The sequence below is a fragment of the Cyprinus carpio genome, chromosome A18 (assembly GCF_018340385.1).
Source record: "Cyprinus carpio isolate SPL01 chromosome A18, ASM1834038v1, whole genome shotgun sequence".
Classification (NCBI taxonomy): Eukaryota; Metazoa; Chordata; class Actinopteri; order Cypriniformes; family Cyprinidae; genus Cyprinus; species Cyprinus carpio.
In genome coordinates, this window is record NC_056589.1 from 14,790,817 (window position 1) to 14,816,068 (window position 25,252).

A 25,252-nucleotide genomic window follows, 5' to 3' on the forward strand; every position below is an offset into this window, starting at 1 on the left:
TCTGACAGAATCTGATGTCTGGGGCTGGAGCTGAGATTTCATGGAGGCATAATCTAACAAATACCACAAACTGTATGTGAAATCTAATATAAAATTACATCAAATTACATAATTAAAAAGTAGCCTAACATACAATTACAAAAGACAAATGTATCATGCAGCTTTAATATTTGTTTTATCGATTGTTTCATTATAAGTGTGTTCTAGTTAGACATGGAACTATATGCAGCAGGTATATTGTCATGCGTAAATGTACATCAAACCAGTTATTTCAAAATAAATAGTTGTGAGCATGGTTTGTTGATGTTTATCTAAAAACAAAGATAGAAACATAGGCTGGGTTTTTTTATGAGGTGGCAATTTTCTAGGCAGGACTATTTCTGACCAGGAAGTGGTTATTTGTAATGCTGTTATCAGATCTGAAAAACATGTTTTTCATAGAACACTAAATGGGGTTTAAATAGTCAAGTCAAGTTTATATATTACTTTATGAAATACAGATTGCTTTAAAGCAGCTTTACAGTAATAAACATATAAACTATAATTACAATGTATAAGCAATTATAAAGCATCTCTGCTGTTCACATCTGGCTTTACAGTAGCCTTATTAGTAGTGTGCTCGCTTCAGTAACCTATGGTTGGGTCACGTTTTATAAAATAATTAGAATTAGCGGTTTTACTTTTTAATACTTAAGTATTTTCAGAACCAGATACTTTGTTCATAAACGTAGTATTTTATTGGACAGCTTTATTTTTCCTTAAGAAATATATTTGTGTGGTATGGAATTTGTGTTCTTGTCCACCACTGCCTATCTGAATACTATTTATTGGCTGTAACCCCAGTAACCACGTCTCCATGGAAACGTTAACAACAAACGCGCTGTAGTGTGTCGGGTTTATTGCAAGTAGCTGTGGTCAACAATATTACTCTCCTTTTCTTTTTATGTGTTTTTAAAGACATTTTAAATCAGAAATACGCGCGTGGCAATAAGTTTTCACTTTGTCGTGACTGTTTGTATCCCTGTTAAAACGTCTTTCTTATCAGCTTTTATCACTAAAGCTCAAAAGAAATGGTAAGTGCTTTTTAAAATGAAACACTTAACGTTATTATGATCATAAACTATGAACTAAAGATTTTTTGAAGAAGGCCTACTGAAACCTTGCAAAGCTATCTTATGTAACGTTAGGCTATTTTATGAGGTGGCAATTTCGTACGTCGTGTGTTTGTTAAAGGTTCGTGAGACTTAAATCATACAGCTAACGTTACTCACTAGTTGTTCATGACATTTGTTTCTCAAAGATAATAAAGGAATCATTAAATTTATTAAGATTCAAATGCCTCATTCTTTTCAGCCTCAAAGCGCCACGTCCTCCTGTGGAAAGCAGTCGGGCAGCAGCGCGTTCACTCGCCGCTATCGCACACGAGCCCTCACCTCTCATGTGGACGAGACCCTCTTCGGGACACTAAAACAGGTAGAAATAAGCTTACTGCACAGTCGTAGACACTGAATGAAAATAAAAGCAAGACTCAACTGTCTTCTCTTAACTTGTCTCAGCATTCTGCTGGTGATGCGAAAGACGATCCTGAATGCGGGAGCGTGAGATCGAGGACACTGTCACGCTCTGCTCCTGCACCCAAAGAGCCAAAGTCAGAGACAGTGCGCATTATCACTAAAGACCTCATCAGGGACCTCAGGCAAGTAGACGCAAAGGGATTTTGCTCTGTGGTTGCACGTAGTTATCCTTATTAAGGTATTTGCATTACCTGATCAAAATTAGTAATGGGGAGTCGACTCCAAAAGAGTCGATTCCTCGACGCAGAGTAGCTGTAGTAGTGTCAACTCTAGCCCAGGAATTGACTGTTCTTGTGGTGAAATTGCTTACTCGTTCAGTTGAGTACACTGTATCAGTGAAGAGTGATCCAAATGAAGCCAATTAGGACACTGACTTATTACATCAGGTATCAGAGAGTTTGCACAGAAACGACTTTCTCACAGACTTTTATCCTACTTGTAGCATAGGAAAAAAAACTGTCATAACTTTACATTACATTGCAATTATAGGCTACATACCTCCTCTTGTAGTTTCATCATTGTTACATTAGCACAAAATCATTAAACAAGTCATAGTAAAAAAAAAAAAAAAGAAATAAGAATATATATATATATATATATATATATATATATATATATATATATATATATATATATATATATATATATATATATATACACACACACACATATAAACCCAAAAAAGAAAAAAACAGATTACATGTATACATTTAGTTATTATTTTTAGTATCTTGAACTCTCCTGTCCAAGCAGTTTTTGTGCTAAGACACGAAAGTGGTGGGAGTTATCAGAACTGACCCCAATACCCCTAATCAAAATTATTTACATTGGTGTATCCTGATTCAGTCATATTAAATAATATATTTGACATAAACAAAACCAATAACTTTTGCAATAAATATTTTGTGTTTTCAGTGTTTTTAAGTGCACTATTTTTAAGCTTATCCTTTGCTCTTGTTCTGTTGAATCAGAATCCCAAATGAGGACCCATCTGGGCAGTCTGTCATCCTGTCCTCGGCTGAGTTCAGGCGAATCATGATGGAATCTCATTTTCCCAGTTTAGAGGAGAAGGCAGCTGTGCTGGAGGCCCAACGCCTAGCCCGCGAGGAAGCCATGGTGAGTCATCTAAAAATCTCTTTTTTTTTCTAATTACACGTTTGAACCCCAGATGAATGCATGATCACTTCTGCAGTACTTCTGCACTGCAAAGCAGTAATGATACGATCCACCTTCACACTAAATGTTACATTTAAAACTTCTTAAACTCATTACTACAATGCTATTTTTTATGTAATATACTACAATGTTATGTGTACTAGAGTTTTTTTTACACTTATCAGCCACCTCATTAAAACCACTGACAGGTGAAGTGAATAAAATGTATTATATTGTATTGTTACAATGCAGTCTGTCAAGGTGTGAGATATTGAGCAATCAACAGTCAGTTCTTGAATTTTATGTAATAGGAACAGGGAAAATGGGCAAGCAAAATGATCTGAGTGACTATGACAAGGGCCACATAAGGATGGTTAGATGACGGAGTCAGAGCATCTACAAAACGGCAAGTCTTGTGGCAAGTATGAAGTGGTACCTACCAACAATTGTGCAAGGAAGGACAACCATCAAGGTCATAGATGCTCAAGGCACATTGATGCATATGGGAAGTGAAGACTAGCATGTCTGCACCAATCAAACCAAACAACTACTCTAGCTCCAATTTCTGAAAAGCTTAATGCCATGACAGAAGACACAGTGCATTACAGTTTGCTGTGTATGGGGCTGCGTAGCTCCAAAGGAACATGATAAAAGAGATCAAGGTCTTGCCTTTGGGCTCTAAATTCCCCAGATCTCAATTTGATGGGATTTACTGGACCAACAAATCCAATCCATGGTGTCCACACCTCTTAATTTGCAGAATTTAAAGGACCTGCTCCTAATGTCTTTATACTAGATACCACAGGACACATTTGGATGGTTTTGTGGAGTCCATGCCTCGACACATCAGAGCTGTTTTGGCAACATGAGGGAGACACGATGTTGGGCAGGTGGTTTTAATGTTGTGGCTAATCAGTATTCATAATATGCGATATTATGATACAAGTAGTTGTGTTGAACAGAATAATGACAGAGTTTGCTACTACCACAGTTTGCTATATGGGAGAATACAACAGAAGCTCACGGAACACTGAGGTTTCAGCAGTAATATGTAGCCAGTCAACTTGCATAATGTCCTTTGTTCAGACTGGTCTTGTAGATCATTTCGACCTGAGGTGTGCAGTTCCGGTTTATTTTAATCCCTTTTAAGTATTTCAACAAGTAGTACATTTAAAAACAAAACAAACAAACAAACAAAAAAACTCCAAATGGATCACATTTAAAACAGCTAGTTATTCTTTAAAAATCTGATCTCATGCATTGATTATATATTATTTCTTTACACATAATCATTGTTTATAGCTTACACACAACACAAGAAAGCTTGATTTCAAACTTTGAAGTAATCATTCAGTAACAAGTAAACATTCAGTAATTAGATACTAAATAGAACAAATAAACAAATAACAAACAATAGCACAGATAAATACAACAGATGTGATACAAGTGAAATTATGCTTTTCAGGTAGCTCTAACAATATTCAGAAACAGAAACTGAATAATGTAATCAAATGTAAAACAATACTGGATAGTTTTTATTCTATGAACTAATACAGATTAATCCTTAAAATTAAAGTCACAAATGTTACTCAGTCAAAAGCAGTGATTTGTATTATGCTGTTTGATCAAAGGGGTCATATGATGTTGCTAAAAAGAACATTATCAAGTTATCAAGTTATCAAGTCTGCTTTATTGTCAATTCTTCCACATGTACAGTACATACATACAGAGAATCGAAATTGCGTTACTCTCAGACCCCCGGTGCATACAGATAACACTAACAGTAAAGCCTAAAAATACAGATCAAATATAAAATATAAGATAAAACTATACAATAAAGAAATGTAAAAAAGACATAATAGAAAAAAATAAAATAAAAATAAGGTTAAATAAAAGCAGCGCAAGGCACGTGGCAGATAGAGTGCAAACCAGTGAACAAACAGTGCAGATAAAAAGATTTTTAGTGCATAAAAAAATAGCTTATTCAGTCTGATTAAAAGTGACAAAGTGACAAAGGGCTCAAGAGCAGTTATTTTATTAAAACTGACTGATGAGGTGGTAGAATGACGTCAGTTCCATGGTGAATGAGGTAGTGAGCAGACCACTGCTGCACAAAGTGACTGGTGCATGACATCGTATGTTAGAGGGAGGGGAGGGGTGGAAGGACCTGGGGATGTGGGACCTGGGGGGGGGGGGGGTCATAGTTCAGTGGTGCCTGAGGCAGAAGGGGGACGGGGGGGCAAGTTCGGGAGCGAGTTCAGCTTCCTGACAGCCTGATGGATGAAGCTGTCCTTCAGTCTGCTGGTCCTGGCCTGGAGACTCCGCAGTCTCCTCCCTGATGGCAGCAGACTGAAAAAGCTGTGTGACGGGTGAGTGGGATCACCTGCAATGCAGAGGGCTTTGCGAGTGAGACGGGTTCCATAAATGTCCTGGAGGGAGGGGCGAGAGAACACCAATGATCTTCTCAGCTGCTCTCACTATGCGTTGCAGAGTCTTCCGGCAGGACACGTTGCAGGCGCCATACCACACAGTGATGCAGCTAGTCAGAATGCTCTCGATGGTGCCTCTGTAGAAGGTGTACATGATGGGGGGGTGGGGCTCTGGCTCTCCTCAGTTTGCGGAGGAAGTAGAGACGCTGCTGTGATTTCTTGGCCAGTGCTGCGGTGTTGTCGGTCCAGGAGAGGTCTTCTGTGATGTGCACACCCAGGAACTTGGTGCTGCTCACTCTCTCCACAGTCGCACCGTTGATGGTCAGAGGAACATGCTGAGTGTGCGCTCTCCTGAAGTCAACAACAATCTCCTTCGTCTTCACCACGTTCAGAGAGAGATTGTTGTCACTGCACCACCCGGCCAGGCGGCTCACCTCGCTCCTGTAGTTTGTCTCATCTCTGTTGCTAATGAGACCCACCACAGTCGTGTCATCCGCAAACTTAATGAAGAGGTTGGAGTTGTGTGACGGTGTGCAGTCGTGCGTCAGCAGAGTGAAGAGGAGGGGGCTCAACACACATCCTTGGGGGGCCCCAGTGTTCAGTGTGATGGTGCTGGATGTGTTGCTGCCGACACGTACTGCCTGAGGTCTTCCAGTCAGAAAGTCCAACAGCCAGTTGCACAGCGAAGTGTTGAGCCCCAGCTCGACCAGTTTGTGAATGAGCTGTTGAGGGATGATTGTGTTGAATGCTGAACTGAAGTCTATGAACAGCATTCTGACGTATGAGTCTTTTTTCTCTAGATGTGTGAGTGCTGAGTGGAGGGTAGTTGAGATGGCATCATCGGTCGACCGGTTGGACCGATATGCAAACTGGAATGGGTCCAGGGAGGGGGGGAGGGCAGACTTGATGTGGTGCATGACTAGCCGTTCGAAGCACTTCATGAAGATGGGAGTAAGTGCAACAGGACGGTAGTCATTGAAGCAGGATGGAGATGGCTTCTTCGGGACTGGAATGATGGTGGTAGCTTTGAAGCATGTGGGAACAACAGCCTGACTAAGTGAGATGTTGAAAATGTCTGTGAAGACATCAGTGAGTTCTGCTGCACAGCCTCTCAGTACACGCCCAGGAATGTTGTCAGGACCGGGAGCTTTGCGTGCATTGATCCTGCTGAAGGATCTCCTCACGCTGTCCGGGGTCAGCATCATCACCTGGTCACTGGGAGGAGGTGGAGTCTTCTGTGCAGTGGAGCTGTTTTGTGCCTCAAAGCGAGCGAAGAAGGTGTTCAGCTCGTTCAGCAGAGAGATGTTGCTGTCACAGGTTCGCTGTGGGGGCTTGTAGTCCGTAATGGTCTGTATCCCCTGCCACAGGCTCCGAGTGTCTCTGCTGTCACTGAATTGATGGGCTATCCTCCTGGAGTACTGTCTCTTAGCCTCTCTGATGCCGCGGGATAGGTTGGCCCTGGCTGTTCTGTCCCCCTCATCTCCAGCTCTGAAGGCAGCGTTCCGCGTCTCCAGGAGTCTGTAGACCTCCCCTGTCATCCACGGCTTCTGGTTGGCCCGAACAGTTATGGTTTTTGTGACTGTTACATCCTCAATACACTTGGTGATGTAGGCAGTAACAGTCTCCGAGTACTCCTGGAGGTCAGTGGAGTTATTATAAGTGGCAGCCTGCTTAAACATATTCCAGTCAGTTGTATCAAAGCAGTCCTGAAGAGCCTCTGACGATCCTTCCGGCCACACTTGAATCTGTTTCTGAACTGGTTTGGCGACTTTAACGAGCGGTCTGTATGCAGGCATTAGCATGACAGTGATGTGGTCTGAGGCACCGAGGTGGGGGAGGGGGAGGGCTTTGTAAGCTCCTCTCTGTGTGGTGTAAACAAAGTCTAAAATGTTATTACCTCGTGTTGGAAAGTTAATGTGTTGGTGTATTTTTGGAAACACACTCTTTAAGTCAGCATGGTTGAAATCCCCAGCTATGATGAGAAAAGCATCGGGGTGTGCTGTCTGCTGATCACTGATGTGCTGGTGCAGTTCATTTAGTGCATCGTTCCTGTTGCTGATGTTGTTGTTCGGGGGAATGTAAACCGAAACGAGCAGTATGGCAGTATATTCCCTCGGCAGATAGAACGGCCGGCACTTAATAATCATAAACTCCACCAGGGGTGAGCAGTGTTTGCAGATCACAACAGCATCGCGGCACCACGCGTCATTGATGTAAAACACAAAGCCCGCCGCCGCGGGTTTTTCCTCCCGCGACGCGAGCTCTGTCTGCTCGATAGCACGTCAGCTGGTCGAGCTGAATGGCGCAGTCCGGAACGCTGTCGCTGAGCCATGTTTCCGTGAATACAAACACACAAACAGTCTCTTACAGTCCTCTGAGTTGAACGTAGTAATCGGATGTAGTCCAGTTTATTGTCCAAAGAGCGTACGTTAGCCAGTACCATGGTGGGGATAGATGGCTTGTGTGGGTTAGCCGTTAGCCTAGCTTGGATACCTCCGCGCTTACCCCTCTTCTGCTTCCTCTCACGCCGCTTGTGGCGCCTCCGCTGTGGGCGAGATGCAGTAGTGGGGGTCGGTGATGATGTAGGCCTCCGGAGAAGTCCGAGATCTCGCAGCAGTTCCGCGTGCGCGGGGTTTAACTCTAAAAATGCGGCTCTGCTGACATCCAGCAGAAACTCACGACTGTATGCGCGCTTAAGGACAGATAGACGCGATGACGACGTACAAAAACACTGCGACTCACAAGACAAAAAACACGAAAACACCGTTCTGTCGGGACAGAGAGAAGCCGCTGCGTGTGGACGCGCCACCATCTTGGATATTTTGTGTATTTAGTGTAATGAAATGTGTTTATGTGGATAAAGTTAAAAAACACATTCTTTTCCACATACTGTACATTATTTTTCTCCTCTATGCCCCGCCTTTCTGAAACGCATTGTTTTTTTTACAAAGCTCATCGTTCTGAAAAGCGAGGTGTGCTCTGATTGGCCAACTATGCAGTGCATTGTGACTGGCCAAATGCCTCAAGCGTGTGATGGAAATGTTACGCCCCTTGTCATACTGTGATGCGTGTCAAGGTCAGAACACCAGCGTGACAAGACAATAACAATAAAACGCATTACAAACGAGGCATTAGTTGCATCCAGTGGGGACATAATTACGGATTATAATGAATTATACTGTCTTTTTACGCGTTGCAGTGCATCAAGCCGCATAAACATAAAACCTTGTCTGCATTTTTGATCGGAGAAACGGCAAACAAGAAGCCTACTCTACACCAGGGGTTCTCAATTCCAGTCCTCGTGCCCTCCCAGCTCTGCATATTTTCTATGTCTCTCTTTGTTAACACAACTGATTCATATTATCAGCTCGTTAGATGTGAGCTCCATGCATGAACCATTCATTGACATTGACATGGTCCCTACACAGTGTTCATTGCTCGCTACTCCCTGAGCAGGGGAAATCTGTTGAAGTTTACCTCACTTCGGAACATTCATTCACGGATTTGCACTGCGCAATGTCTTCACACACTGACAAGTGTGACATCATATACCTGTGTAAATAAATACAATTAAAATAAACGACCCTCACACTTAAGTGCACTTTGAATGGAACATATACGTTCACTTCAAACTGGAATCATGGCGGAATATCTTGCGATGTCCACTTCGCAGTGCACATTCGAATAGAACAAACGTCTGAAACATACAAAATGTGCAGAGCAGGGGGCGCAAGAACTGGAATTGAGAACCGCTGCTTTACACTGCCCAAAACTTGCGTATGAAGCATAAGTGACAAATCCTTTACATATGTAAACGTACTTACAGACTATGAGTCAGAACAGCCGGCACTGTAGTCTTCTCTCCCAGGAAACAGTCCTCCATAAAATGTGCTGCACACATCTGAATATTTGGGTTAAACTGTTCTGGAACAGTGTTGTAAATACAACTTAACCACTGATTTCTAGTTGTGTCCTCTTTTAGAAGGCCCAGCAAAGTATTTTCGCTTTCACAAAGAAACATCATCTCCACGACATGGCGCCTGCGGCAACAGCGAGAATCAAAGTTATGCCTTTTTACTTTGTGTGAAAATTTGGGTGGTGTTATGCAAAACTTCCCACATCGTGACGTAGACATGTGGGGGCGTGTTTAAATGAGCCATTTTAGGAGGGCGTGGATGTGTTTTAACTTTTATAAAGAACATCTCTTTGGGTTTGAGACTTTAGTCTTTGCAACTTTACATATATTATTTATGCACCAAGAGCTTATAACACTCCAAAGAGAAAGGAAAACTTGAAATTGCATCATATGACCCCTTTAACATGGACAGTATACTGTTATACATAATTGTTTACAACTACTGTCAAGACATAATGAACTATTTAATTGAATATTGAATGGTTTTTAACCATTTCTGTGCAATAAACCAATTTGGTCCTTGTCAGACAGGTGACTCTGTGTATGCACACTTTGGGTGTGAGCGCACAGAAATCATCAGAAGTCATGATTAGAGTTCTCTTGAAAATGCACCGTTTGTGAAATTACAGTCTCACAGAACATTTTCAAAATACGAATTTCATCTGATAATTTGTCAAGTCAAGTCAAGTCACCTTTATTTATATAGCGCTTTAAACAAAAAAGATTTTCTCAAAGCAACTGAACAACATTAATTAGGAAAACAGTGTGTCAGTAATGCAAAATGACAGTTAAAGGCAGTTTATTATAGAATTCAGTGATTTCATCATCTCAGTTCAGTTTAAATAGTATCTGTGCAATCATTTGCAATCAAGTCAATGATATCGCTGTAAATGAAGTGTCCCCAACTAAGCAAGCCAGAGGCAACAGCGGCAAGGAACCAAAACTCAGAATGGAACCCAAAGACAAACCATGCACAATAATCACCCCATTCCTCTTCTCTCCACACAAAACCAGCAGTTCAATTCCAGGCTGCAGCAAAGTCAGATTGTGCAGAAGAATCACCTGCTTCCTGTGGTCTTGTCCCAGTGGTCATCTGAGACAAGGTCTTTACAGGGGATCTGTATCTGGGGCTCTAGTTGTCCTGGTCTCCGCTGTCTTTCAGGGCTGTAGAGGTCCTTTCTAGGTGCTGATCCACCATTTGGGCTGGATACGTACTGGATCCTGGTGACTGCAGTGACCCTCTGATCTGGATACAGACTGGATCTGGTGGCTACGGTGACCTCGGAATCAGAGAGAAACAGACTAATATTAGCGTAGATGCCATTCTTCTAATGATGTAGCAAGTACATCGAGTGTTATGGGAAGTTTTCCCCGGTTCCGGTTTACCTAATTAATGCAGCCTAAAAATCCTTTAATGGATTTGGATATTAGAAGCGTATTAGTGTGTTATGTGTAAGACAGGTTAAAGAGATGGGTCTTTAATCTAGATTTAAACTGCAAAAGTGTTTCTGCCTCCCAAACAATGTTAGGTAGTTTATTCCAGAGTTTAGGCGCTAAATAGGAAAAGGATCTGCCCCCCGCAGTTGATTTTGATATTCTAGCTATTATCAAATTGCCTGAGTTTTGAGAACGCAGCAGACGTGGAGGATTATAATGTAACAAGAGCTTGTTCAAATACTGAGGTGCTAAACCATTCAGGGCTTTATAAGTAATAATCACGATTTTAAAATCTATACAATGTTTAATAGGGAGCCAGTGCAGTGTTGACAGGACCGGGCTAATATGGTCATAGTTCCTGGTTCTAGTAAGAACCCTAGCTACTGCATTTTGGACTAACTGGAGTTTGTTTATTAAGCGTGCAGAACAACCATTCAATAAAGCACTACAATAATCTAACATTGAGGTCATAAACGCATGGATTAACATTTCTGCATTTGACATTGAGAGCATAGGCTGTAATTTATATATATTTTTGAGATGGAAAAATGCAGTTTTACAAATGCTAGAAACGTGGCTTTCTAAGGAAAGATTGCCATCAAATAGCAAACCTAGGTTCCTAACTGATGACGAAGAATTGACAGAGCAGCCATCAAGTCTTAGACAGCGTTCTAGGTTATTACATGCAGATTTTTTAGGTCCTATAATTGACACCTCTGTTTTTTCAGAATTTAGCAGTAATTACTCGTCATCCAGTCTTTTTTATTGACTATGCATTCCGTTCAAATTGGTATGTTTCGCCGGGCCGTGAAGAAATATAGAGCTGAGTATCATCAGCATAACAGTGAAAGCTAACACCGTGTTTCCTTATGATATCTCCCAAGGGTAACATGTAAAGCGTAAAGAGTAACGGCCCTAGTACTGAGCCTTGAGGTACTCCATACTCCACTTGTGATCGATAGCACTTCATTCACTGCTACGAATTGATGGCGGTCATATAAGTACGATTTAAACCATGCTAATGCACTTCCATTAATGCCAACAAAGTGTTCAAGTCTATGCAAAACAATGTTGTGGTCAATAGTGTCGAACGCAGCACTAAGATCCAATAGCACTAATAGAGAGATACAACCACGATCATGATACGGTCTAAATCCTGACTGGAAATCATCACAGATACCATTTTTTCTCTAAGAGGGAATATAATTGTGAGGATACTACCTTTTCTGGTATCTTGGACAGAAAAGGGAGATTCGAGATCATCTATAATTATTTAGTTCTTTGGGGTCAAGTTGTGGTTTTTTGATGAGAGGCTTAATTTGTGTGGATTACTGCACTCATTCGACCTACTGTACATGCTTTTGTAAATAAATGTTTGCAGGAATTTCCTGCATTATAAGTGATGAACCTGGGGGAATTAGAAAAATGCACAATAGCTGCAATCAAATCAAGTTCAGAGTTCAGTGGTGCATGGGGAAAAAGAGGGGAGGGGGGCAAGGTCGGGAGGGAGTTCAGCTTCCTGACAGCCTGATGAATGAAGCTGTCCTTCAGTCTGCTGGTCCTGGCCTGGAGACACCGCAGTCTCCTCCCTGATGGCAGCAGACTGAGGAAGCTGTATGATGGGTGGGTGGGATCACCTGTGATGCAGAGGGCTTTACGGGTGAGACGGGTTCCATAAATGTCCTGGAGGGAGGGGAGGGAGACACCAACGATCTTCTCATCTGCTCTCACTATGCGCTGAAGGGTCTTTCGGCAGGATGCGTTGCAGGCGCCATACCACACAGTGATGCAGCTAGTCAGGATGCTCTTGATGGTGCCTCTGTATAAGGTGCACATGATGGGGGGCGGGGCTCTGGCCCTTCTCAGTTTGTGGAGGAAGTAGATACACTGCTGTGATTTCTTGGCCAGTGCTGCGGTGTTGTCGGTCCAGGAGAGGTCCTCTGTGATGTGCACACCCAGGAACTTTGGTGCTGCTCACCCTCTCCACAGCCGCACCACTGATGGTCAGAGAAGCATGCTGAGTGTGCACTCTCCTGAAGTCAACAACAATCTCCTTTGTCTTCTCCACGTTCAGAGAGAGACTGTTGTCACTGCACCACCCGGCCAGACGGCTCACCTCGCTCCAGTAGTTTGTCTCATCTCTGCTGCTAATGAGACCCACCACAGTCGTGTCATCCACAAACTTAATAAAGAGGTTAGAGTTGTGTGACAGTGTGCAGTCGTGGGTCAGCAGAGTGAAGAGGAGGGGGCCCAGCACACATCCTTGAGGGGCCCCAGTGTTCAGTGTGATGGTGCTGGATGTGTTGCTGCTGACCCGTACTGCCTGAGGTCTTCCAGTCAGAAAGTCTGACAGCCAGGTGCACAGCGAAGTGTTGAGCCCCAGCTGGACCAGTTTGTTAAAGAGCTGTTGAGGGATGATTGTGTTGAATGCTGAACTGAAGTCTATGAACAGCATTCTGATGTATGAGTCTTTTTCCTCTAGATGTGTGGGTGGAGGGTATTGGCGATGGCATCATCGGTCGAGTGGTTGGACTGATATGCAAACTGGAAGGGGTCCAGGGAGGGGGGGACTGCAGACTTGATGTGGTGCATGACTAGCCGTTCAAAGCACTTCATGAGAATAGGGGTAAAGGCAACTGAACGGTAGTCATTGAAGCAGGATGGAGAAGGCTTCTTTGGTACTGGAATGATGATGGTAGCTTTGAAGCATGTGGGAACAACAGCCTGACTAAGGTTTGAAAACCAGACGACATGGGAGTGATCCAAATCCAGTATTGTCCATTGTGGTTGTTACTGTAAAACTCTAAAAAGGACAAAAAAAAACTATTATAAAAGCACCATGAACATTTTCCTGCACTGTATTCTAGGTCTTCTGAAGACATTCAACAGATTTGTTAGAGCATATTAAGCTTTTAAATTTATGTTGACTGAAAATCAACATCTCTCTCCGAGATGTTTCAGTGTTCCCATTATTAAGCATAAACGGAACATAAAGGTTTTGTTTGAAAGAACTGTTATCTGTAGTCCTATTAAAAAAGATTGCATGATGCATTCCAAAGAAACACTGTTTATATTGTGTTTAAATTTATGTAGTAATAGCTACTGTTTCATAAATGCATTGTTAATTAGATTTTAAAACATTGATACAATTGCAACACATAGTAATTAGTAATTGCAGTTTATTTTTATTTTTATTTTTTTTAGAATTAATATTTTACCAGACGTAGCAGTGGCACCTTCACATACATATATGTATTAAAATATTTTATGTATTAACAATATTCAAGCAGTGTTAATGAGGTAGTAAATGTGGTAGATATTCTAAACTGATCAAAAGAAAAACATGAAATGATATCACATTATATGGCATGCGTCTGGGCTAAAAAGTTTCACTTAAACACACCAGAAAGACTACAGCCAATTAGCAGTTCAAATAGGGAAAGCAAAACTAGGACTGCATACAAACCATAAGCAAATGCTTGTTTGCCAATTTGAGTATCAATTATGCTGATCAGGTTCTTCATTCCAGATGGCTCATGTCGTCATGAAAATATTTACGCATTGTAATGCTCAGGTAGATGATGTAAAAATTAGAACAGCCTTTTTTTCTGTACTGTCTAGACTTCTTTGCTTGCTTTTTTATTCTTGCACAATGACTAATACTCTCATAGACAGCACCAAAGGACACTGATTCAATATGCTTAACTGGCCAAAAAGCCCTGATGTGGTACAGCGGTTCCGACTAGTGTAAACAATGTGGTTTTCAACAGTGGCCCAACATTGGTCGATGGCCAGCTGGCGACTTAGTGTGTCAGGGCCTTTAGAGTTTAAAAAGAAAGAAAGAAAACTTAACACATGTGGCACAAAACAAGCCAACTAAAATTGAATGAAAGAGAACATATGAGGAACAGGTGAGAACCATTAACAGAATGAGTACTAGACAATGGCTAAACAATGGGGCGTGGCCAAGGAAATCAAGGAGGTGGGACAGAGGTCACATTCATCAGCCGTGTACGTCATCAAGGTTGTCTCATTTCAGTAAAGTAACCATTATAAAAACTACTTTTAGGGAGTGTGTCCACCAAAACATTTTTTCCAGAGTCTAGTGTATTCTGTCAATTGTTTTCAATAAGGGCACTAAGTTTTTCATAGAAAACAGAATCGTGACGAGACACTGAGTGCTTGGGCATTTTTTCTCGGAGCTGACTGTCGAAGAATGTTCAACACAGCGCTTATCATTTTCACTTTTTAGTCAGCCATTGGGTTTGGGCAAATACCACACCGACTACCTTTCACATCCTGCTTGTACAACACTGACAAACAATGGAGGAGAAGTTAATATTGCTTGTTTCTGAGTATTAATGTCTGTACCAGATAGAATTCCTGGACTACTACGAATATTGATTTAAAAAAAAAAAATTCTTGCACCATTTCATTTGCGATGCATCTGCCACATTACTTGTATAGATATTCCATATGGTGCTGCTCAAGTTGAAAAAAAAGTGTACTTTTTAAAAAACACATCTCGAGAAGGTTTTCTTATTTTTTTATCCTTCCTTATCCTTGCCTCAACGCAAAATTGTGCTCTGTGTATGGCCCCAACAATGTTCTTTGGCTGTCTTCCAGGCACTGCTATTTTCTTCAAGATATGTAAATTTAGTTGTTGTCATTGTGTCAGGATGCTGCAGAGCAGAGAAAAGCACAGATGCGTCAGGCAGACCTGTCTCGGCAGAAGAACCAGAACCTCAGTGAGCTCGAGGCAGAGGCAAGGGACCGGGCTCAGTACCTGTTGGAACGGGCCAACACCCTGAGAATGGAACAAGAGGATGAAGTCAAGAAGCTCAATGAGGTAGATAAGACCACAGTGAAAAGCCAAACAATAGCTGCAACTCATTTGGGAGGCTGCATCCTCCAGAGGTCGCATTTGTTGGCCACATACATAATGTTACCTTTGCCTTCATCGCCTGCAGTTAATTCAGGAAGTGCAGTGCCATGTCGTCCGGGATGTGCAGATTCAGGAGAAGAAACTGAACAGTGCAGAATGGTTAGAGGAAGAGAAGAGACTGGATGCCATGATGGAGGTGGAGCGTCGCCGGGCCTTAGAAACCCAGGAACAAATTGAACAGCTGCGAAAGCAACAAAGGATTAAGTAAGGATGTTCACGCTCTGTATCCTATATACTCTTAATACAATGCACTGTTCCCTGTGGTTGATGTGTGGGTTTTATTAAAGTGGGAAGCTGTGCATCCTGGACCAGATCCAGATGTGTTTGGAGGAGAAAATGCTACAGGATGAGTTGAAGGAGCAGGAGGGTCAGCAGTTGTTGGAAAACATGGAGAGGATGCAGATGGAGGAGCTCAAGGTACATGCAATAAATCTGTAGATCATTTAAAAATATGAATGGTTTAACAAAATAATTAGAAATAGTAACTCACATAGATAAGTATGTATGAGTTCATCTCTGTGTGATATTATCACAGGCCATTGAAAGGAAGAAGGAGGAGCAGAGGATTTTACTTCAAGAGATTCAGAAGATAAATGAAGAGAATTTGCTTGCTAAAGAGCAGAAAAAGGAAGAAGAGAGATTAGCAGATCTGCGAGCTGTAGAGTATACACGCAAGAAATTGGTAAGAAAAGTCGTTAATGGCTTTCTCTCTTTTGTGTCTTTCGTCACCCACCACTGTAATCTTAAACTAGGCCTTTAAAATCAGAGGCAGACTCTTTATGCAATTTTTGCATTTTTCATTTAAATCAATTAAATCCATCTCATTATAAAACACACAACATAAAATGAAAAAATATAAAAATAACATACACAATAACAGAACACAAAAAAATAACAAACAAACAAAAGGGTTTTGCATGTGATTATGTGTAGTGTGTGAATGATGTTGTGTTGTGTGTGTGAAAAAAAAAATGAAACCATATTCCCAACCCTAACAGAATAACTACATGAACTTCACGTGCAATCACATGTTAAAATCACATGTGAAATATGTGAAACACATGTTTTTTTCTTGAAGGGAATGAGTAAAACCAAAGAAAATAGTTACGATGTGCAACAAAAGATTGTTGAGCTTCACAAAACACAAAGTGGCTGTAAGAAAACAGCTAAAGCACTGAAAATGCCCATTTCCATTATCAGGGAAATCATGAAATAGTTCCAATTAACAGAAAATGTAATGAATCTGCATGGAAATGGTCTACAAGTCTATATTGTATCGATGCAAGGTGAGGAGGATAGTTTGAGGGGTCAAAGAATCTCCAAGGATCACAGGTGGAGAATTGCAGGAAATCGGCGAGTCTTGGGATCATAAAGACCTACTTCACCACAAGTTGTTTGGGAGGTTTTTTTATTTTTCAAGAAAAATAAAATACTCTGCTCTCATCCACTAACAAACTTCAGTATACTTAAAACGGAACTTAAAAACGGGAGTAGGTTCTATGGTCAGTTGAAACTAAAAAATGAGCTTTTTGTCAGCAAACACTCAAAATGGGTTTGGTGCACAGTGATAAAAAGTACCCCATGTGTACACTTAAATATACTGCTGTATCCTGGACAACTTCAGATATAATCATGGCACCCTTTGTACATAAGAGCAAAGAAGTCGTGAAAATAAATCTGCATTGTTAATTCTTTTGATCTTTTATTTTTAAAAAACCTTTCTGAAGTACAAGTACTGTTGGATGACAGCAGATGATTTTTTTTTCTTTTCTTGAAATCCTCCCAAACAGCTTGTGTTGTAGTTGCTGTTCTATATATATATATATATATATATATATATATATATTTGACCCCAAGAAAGCTGTTATTCTTGGATTCATAAGATTTCCTGTTGATTGGAATTTCTTAATTATTTCCTTGATGGTGGAAATGGGGATTTTCTGTAATATTTCAGTAATTTTCCTTTACTTACAGCCACTTTCTATTTTGTAGAGCACAACAACCTTTTGCTGCACATCAGAATTATTCTTTGGTTTTACTCATTGTGATGGATGATTAAGGGAATTTGGACTTTGTGTTCCTCATATATATTTGAGAACAAATTAATTCATAACGTTATTTTTTTAATAAAAGAACAAAAGGATAAACAAAACAGATTTCTTTTCACAGGCTTCTTTGTTCATATTTAAGGGCGCCAATAATTTTGACCAAGATTGTATATACAGGTACAGTACAGTAAGACAAGGGTGTTTCTTTCATTGTTTTGTTTTCTTCAGTTCTTGATTTCTTAATATATACATGTACATGTATAATACTTATGTATACATTGTAATGTATACATGTATAATAATGTACACTATATCTATGATTAAAGCAGTCATAAAATTTGAAATAAGTTTTTCCTGATCTTTTTTGAAAAAGAAAATAATTTATAACCTATGTAGACTTAAATAAGTCAAAACTCTTTTGAAAATAGAATAGACATTATTGAAAATTGAAACGTGTTTCTGAAATCTGTGACTTTAGGATGTTTTATGGCTTAATATATTAACACATTTATACCTGCCTATTCTGTATTTAGCCACCAAATAGGCCCAGAAAGCCACAGTGACGTAAGGAGATTCTAGGATAGATACTGTAATGGTTACTGTGTTCAAGTTTAATTCAAGTTTATTTGTATAGCGCTTTTCACGATACAAATCATTGCAAAGCAACTTCACAGAAATTTAAGTTCTACAATATTTAGTAGTAGCTTATCAGTGGTGAATGTCAGTTAATGTACATATGGCAGAAATGTACGGAAAAATCAATTAAAGATGTAATCAAACAGACGATAAACACTATTAACAGCAATTATTATATGTTGCAATCAAACTTACTGCAAAATTTGGTAGTTCTGTATGTTGTTTCAGGGTTGGCATCATCTTTTCGCAGGTGTTCTGGATCCAGACTGAAGTGTGTAACCCGTAGCAAAAACAGAGAAACAAATAGAGACATAATTAGTGTAGCTGCTGTTCCAACCAAGCAAAAAATAATTCCTTTAAACCAAGCTAAAGAATAATAGCAGTATATTTAAGTGTTCTGAACCTTATTCAGATGAATAATTGAGACTGATTGAGAGATGATGGTGGATCTATTACAGGCGTGCAATAAAATGATTATTTTTTATGTATTTGTTAAAATATATATGACAGAATGGTTATTTTGCTGTTTCATTTAATTTCCAAACCATACACACACACACACACACACACACACACACACACACACACACACACACACACACACACACACACACACACACACACACACACACACACACACACACACACACACACACACACACACACACACACAGAGCAGCCATTTATGCTCAGTCGTGGTATTGCCAGCCTGAGACTCGAACCCACAACCTTAGGGTTAGGAGTCAAACACTCTAACCACTAGGCCACGACTTCCCCAAATTGTGAACAAGAGGATTAATCAGATGAAGATTTGGAGACAAGCAAAATGAATTTAAAAGCTTCAAAGGCCTGACAACATAAGCAGATGAACATAAACAACATAAACTTTTCCCATCAAAGTTTAAAGCCACCTTAATCCCAGATGTGTTTGATGCACTCTAGGAACGAGAGGCAGAGTATGAAGCTGAGCAGATTCGTATAAAGAAAGACAAAGAGAAGGAAGTGGCGCGACTGAGAGCTCTTCAAGAAAGGGACAGAGACCATAAAGCTGAGCAGGTAAAATCTTAAGTCCTCATAAAACTTTACTAATGCATATAATGAGATGTATCCTCTTGTATACCCATGATGGCGTAATACATTTATAGTACCAATTTAATAACGCATTTTATTTGTTTCAACTTGGCAATTGATACATGGGCAGCTGAACATGTTGGAGGCAGTGACATTTATTAATTTCTGCATTCAAATAAATTAGTTTTTCTCTGAACTGACAGGATGAGATCAGGGCACGGAGGAACCAAGAAGCGGCTGGAAGGGAATGGAGAAGAAAAGAGAAAGAGCAGACTTTGAAAAAGCTGGAAGTGGAAGAGAAGCTAAAGGCTGCTCGTTTGGAGCAAGTCACTCATAAGGAGCACTTGCTGTCCATTGAAGCTGGACGAGAGAGAGCAGAGTTTGAGAGGGTCCTGAGGTACAAACACCATCACATGTATCACATACTATAAGCATGGCTGTACACAGGGTTTTAGAAACAGAGAGGTCCAAAAACTCGGCTTGCTAGGGTGGTTAGTGTCACAATTGTCTACTGTGTTGGAGCGAGGAGATGAGGAGTTAACGCCAAAAAACAGTCTTTAATATTCCAACAAGGGGAACACACAGGGTAGCCAGGAGACACACACGTAGCACGGAGTTGACGTTTAATAACAGACAAGGGTGAATGGAACAGGTTAGAACTCAAATAGGGCAGATAACGAGGGGCAGACTGGTGAGGAGGATGAACTAATAATGAGACACAACAATGAACACACAATGGGTACAGGAACCGGATAAAACAAATATGGACATGTCATACACGAGGGAAAACACACACAAACAATCCATATTCGTGATCCATATCACCCCCCTCCCGGAAGGCACGTCCTCGCGCCGTAGGAACAACATGGGGAGGGACGGGTGGGAACTTGGGAGAAGGCTCACCAGGAGGACGGACACCCGGGAGGGGGTTGGCAGACAGAGTCCAGTAAGGTGACGACGGAGGGAGGAGCCAAGGAGGAAACAGGAGGAGCGAGGGTGGATCAGATGGAGGGAGGAGCCAGGGAGATGACAGGAGGGACTTGGAGCATGCAGCGCCATGTGGGACCCAGGCAACAGCCATAATGACGACCCACAGTGGAGCTGACGGAGGGAGGAGCCATGGAGGTAGGAAGGGCTGATACTCCAGTGGGCCAACCGACTGCAGCGGAGCAGGTGGCAGAGGGGCCCGAGGCGGAGACAGAGAGCTGATGAGCCAGGGAGACGAGGAGGATCAGGAAGGCCTTGGCGGAGCATATTGCGCCGGCGACCGAGGCGGAGGCAGGGATCCGGAAGGCCGCGGTGGAGCCAGAGCGACAGAGGATTGAGGAGGAGCCAGACAGAGCTGGAGGGACGGAGGTACGAGGTGCAGCCGGAGGAGTGGAGTCCCTCTGGGCTTAACCTGGGACCAAGAGCCCTCTCAGGGCTGGACATGGGAATAGGAGCCTTCTCTGGGATAGACATGGGAACAGGAACTTTCTCTTGGCTAGACATGGGAACAGGAACTTTCTCTGAACTTTCTCTAAACTCAGGAACTTGGCAGTGAGGGGGCAATCCATGGGGAACACGGGGAAAAACAAAAAAACAAACACTGTAAGAAACAGGGAAAACAAATGAAAGGGAAGACGCAAATGAACTGTTTTAAAGGTCTGGTATTCTGTCACAATCGCCTACTGAGTTGGAGCTAGGAGACGAGGAGTTAACAGCAAAAACAGTCTTTAATATTCCAACAAGGGGAACACACAGGGTAGCCAGGAGACACACATGTAGCACGGAGTTGACGTTTAATACCAGAAAAGGAGAATTGAACAAATAGGACAGATAACGAGGGGCAGACAGGTGAGGAGGATGAACTAATAATGAGACACACCTAGAAATAATGAACACACATTTGTTACAGGAACCGGAAAAACCAAATATGGACATGTCATACACGAGGGAAAACACACACAGTCAGTCCATATTTGTGATAGTTAGTGGGTACAGGGGCATGGAAATTTTGATTCACCTCATCTACATACATGCATTTAAATTTTGTCTGTGTCAGTTAAAAAAAAAAAACAGTAAACACATAGTCATAAAAAAATTAATGAAATAGCATTTGGGTTTGGAATGAAAAAAAATTAATAGGCAAATGATAACAGAATGAAAACAGCATTTTCATTTTTATGTGATCCCTTCAAATTTTGTGCAGAGACCGAGCATTGGCATATAAATGTAGAAAATTTGCACTTGGGGCTTTCTTGACAAAAAGAGTAAAATAAAGCAATAAGGAATTAGCCTAATAAAGAAAAAGGGTTAAAGAAATACATTATATTGTAAAATAATGCATTTGATCCATCTGTTTTTTTGTTTTAATAATCTCAGTAACTGTATTAATCACAACCTATAAACCCAACTGTCAAAGCTACACGTTTTATCATGTTTTAGTGAAAGTCTGAGTATAAAGAGTGAAATTACTGAAAGGCTATAAGGAAGCTTTAGCATAAAGTTAGCATACAATTTCACAATATGTACACAATCATTCACAATCTTTTGCATGGTGTGCTGAAAACAGTTGAGTATCCCTAGATATTACTGTTGGTTGTTTAATATTTCTATTGTAATATTTGTTTTATACATTATATTAAATGTATAATGTAATTATGTAATGGTAGATCATGCCTCCACGCCAGCTCCAGATGCCTTATCCTGTCAGAAATTTTTTTATTTCTTTTTTTTTTCAAGAAAATTGTCTAATTTCTGAAGTCTTGTCTGCATCATTAGATCTTTCAGTAAACAATAAATGTTTAACTTGCATACATCTCACTTTTTAACAAACTTGTACAATGTGAAATGATGCAGTGTTAGAATGTTATGGCTAGATGCTTAGCAAGAGACCCAGTGTTTTTATTTTATTTATTTATTTATTTTATTTTTTATGTAAAATTATTATTATTGTGCTGTATAAGTATTACAAAACCCAGTGAGTCAACCTTAAAATTAAACAATTAATTCTGTAATCAGAACATTTTGCCTTAACTGGAAGAAGGGAGAATGGACAAAGATAACATGGAAGATTGCATGCTGTATACTCCCTTTTCCAGAGCACAGCAGGAGCTCATTGAGAAAGAACGAGAAAGAGAGGGTCAACGGCATCAGCAAATCCAAAGGCATGCTGAGGCTGTGAGGCAGCAGGTACGGGAGAGAGAGATGCAGGCCATCACTCAGCGCAGAGAGATGTTCCGAGAGGGGGATCGGCTGGAAGAGGAGGCACGCAATCGCAGAGCACGATTGGACGAGATTAAAGAAAAGAAGCTGAGGGAACTCAAGTATGTCCTTACAGTAAAGTAGACAGAAAAACAATATGCAGATAATTACATCACTTATAAAAAATTAAAGAAAGAAAGAATTATCGATTACATACAGGACAGAAAACACAGTGGCCTAAGAAGTGTTCAAACACTTAACGACATATTTAAAAATATATGAATTTCATTGCATTAGCTAGAAAATATCACACCAAGTAGCATTCAGGGCTGTTGGTAATGGGCTTGCAAGTGAGAACAATTCTAATGCCTAAAATGTATTTTTTAACGTCAAAATGTGTCATAATATTTTAATCACGACTCTGTGTGAAACGATTTTGACACGAGACACGATTTTGTGTGAAATAATAATTTTTTAGTTTTAATAATTGTATCTGTGGTCCCCCACATGCTGTCCAGAGAGGAAAACAGAGACAAATCTGCTTACTATACAAAAAGAGGAAGAGAAGTGTGTTTATATTTCTGCCATTTGAGGTTTATTTATCTAATCGCACTGACATTCATACTGTAGGAATTTATGATAGAGGTCATGTGAAATGAAACAGACTCATAAAAGTTTCATGTATAATTCATTCATGCACTGTAGACTCATATCCTTAGTACCCAGAGGTATTTTGTTAAGGTCATGCAATAGTAACATCAGTCTTATAATTATTAACACTTTCATTTTTCCACTTTTGACTGCAGGGCAGCTGGGCTCTCAGACAAGTACTACAAGGAAGTGGAGCGTAAGGTTCGAGCCCTTCCAGTTGTTTAAACTGATGAAAGGAAGAAATAGAAGAGATTCTATAAATAAACAAATGTGGCCTGACATATAAAACTGTTCAAACATTTTTGGCTGATGGTTTTATGGAAAAGATTGCATCATCGCTTATGCAAAGAATAAAATAAATTAAAGGTTAAACAAAATATGTCAAGGAATCTGTGGCTGACTCAATATAACTCCTTATATAAGTACTTACTGTATTACAGAAATAATATATTCTACAAGAATATATCTAAGTGCAAACTGATTGTAATATTTTTGGAAACTTAATTGCATGTTAACTGTAACGAATTGGGGAAAAAAGAATTGGTGTTTTAATTAAATGCAATTAGCTGAAAATTGCTCTTTTAAACACTTGAACAGATCTTTATGTAAATTTCATAATTCTATTATTTTTGAAATGTTTAAAGTGCACTGCTGAATCTTCTGACAAGAATTTAGGAAAAATTAAAACATACTGTATATCTTTTTTTTTTTTAAACTTGTATGACATGAATTTAAATTGATCCATAATACATTATATATTAAATATTTACAATTTTGTATATTTAAAATATGTTAACTTTAATTTTGGAAAACACAGTACAGATATAAACTCTTATTAATACATGCTTTAGTTGTCATTTTGTTAAAATATGATATGCATACAGAGTTTTTTAAAAGCATACTTTTAAGATTTCAAGTACACTGCAAATGTACACTGCACATTTAATACAATTAATCACACTTCTTTTTCACAGTGGAGATTAGTTCTCAGAGTTTTTTTCTAGTGTACTAAGTACTTTCTATTTGCATTCCCAAAGTCAAGGGTTATGAAAGCCTCGGCTCACAAACGTAACCACCTCTCAGTGTACTTTCCTCTAATGGGGACTTTAGTTAAATTTACATTAAACTGTTTGATTTAAATGATGTGGGTATAGATAGCATGCCATAATACATAGGGAATTAAATAAATGACAGTGGATATTGTGGATCATAGAGCAACATGATACAATGAACTTGACAATGAATAGTAAAGGCAAATTATTGGATTAACTTCTCTGTGATGACTGTGATGGTGATGATTGTGAGGGGGACTTTGGAGGGAGCAGGGCTCTCGTGTCATAATGAAGCCATCTGGAATTCACGGAGAAGGGAGCAATAAAAGACTATGTAATTTCCTTATTATCAGCGACAACAGGAATATCTTAGTATTGTTGTTCATATGTTGCAGTTGTGTATGTGTATGTTACCTTTTTGCTCTTAACTTTATAAAACTTGATGTCTCTTCTTCAAACTCTGCAGATAGTCTATATCTACCTAGCACATCTACTATTAAACATTTTTACCTATGCAAGTTATTTAAACTTCATATGAAATGCATGACAAAAATGTGTATAATATATCAATTATAACGAAATTTGAATGATTCTCTTTATGTTAACTTGAGCTCTCCCTCCATATCTAGCTTTAAATTAAATCGCAAAGACTCGCCACCCTGGGTCATATTACATAAACTATAAAATTACATCCTTGAAGTGACCATCGCATGTTCCCTTCACTAACAGACTTGTGGAAGGGCCCTTCGTGAAAACATTCAGGTGTTCACTTTCATTAGTAATGCTCCTACAGATGATGTTCCCTTCCCAAAGTGCCCTTCAAAGGTGCAAAAATGCCATTTAGAATTTGCCCTTGGTTAAACAGTGACACTCTGCAGCTGGTTGCAACAAGTAGTCACAACAGTACACAAATATGATAATCTATAATATAATCTATAAATATATAACATGATTATACATGATTTTGTGTTGTTATTGAACACACCACTTTTCTACTGTCAGGCCTATGTGAGCCAGGGCTATCATTAGGCCATGCTGTGCCAGACCCTGAGACTCGAGGGCAAATTCAAGCTATGTTTCCACTGCCACAGTGCTACTCTAAAGTAGTGGGGCTGTACACTGAAGCAGGGGTGTGTCCTAAAATGGAGACAT

At 40.1% G+C, this 25,252-nt stretch overlaps 1 protein-coding gene across 1 annotated transcript; it reads left to right on the forward strand.

The window, feature by feature from the left end:
* Positions 1 to 848: 848 nt before the first annotated feature.
* Positions 849 to 24,551, forward strand: cfap45 (cilia and flagella associated protein 45). The gene is made up of 12 exons (XM_042775083.1): positions 849 to 1,073; positions 1,354 to 1,473; positions 1,557 to 1,696; positions 2,546 to 2,690; positions 15,190 to 15,360; positions 15,482 to 15,660; positions 15,744 to 15,873; positions 15,992 to 16,138; positions 19,083 to 19,196; positions 19,415 to 19,608; positions 22,295 to 22,519; positions 23,204 to 24,551. Exons 1-12 carry the CDS (start codon positions 1,071 to 1,073, stop codon positions 23,271 to 23,273), a joined length of 1,638 nt encoding a protein of 545 aa, XP_042631017.1. The 5' UTR covers positions 849 to 1,070; the 3' UTR covers positions 23,274 to 24,551.
* The last annotated feature ends 701 nt before the right edge of the window (positions 24,552 to 25,252 follow it).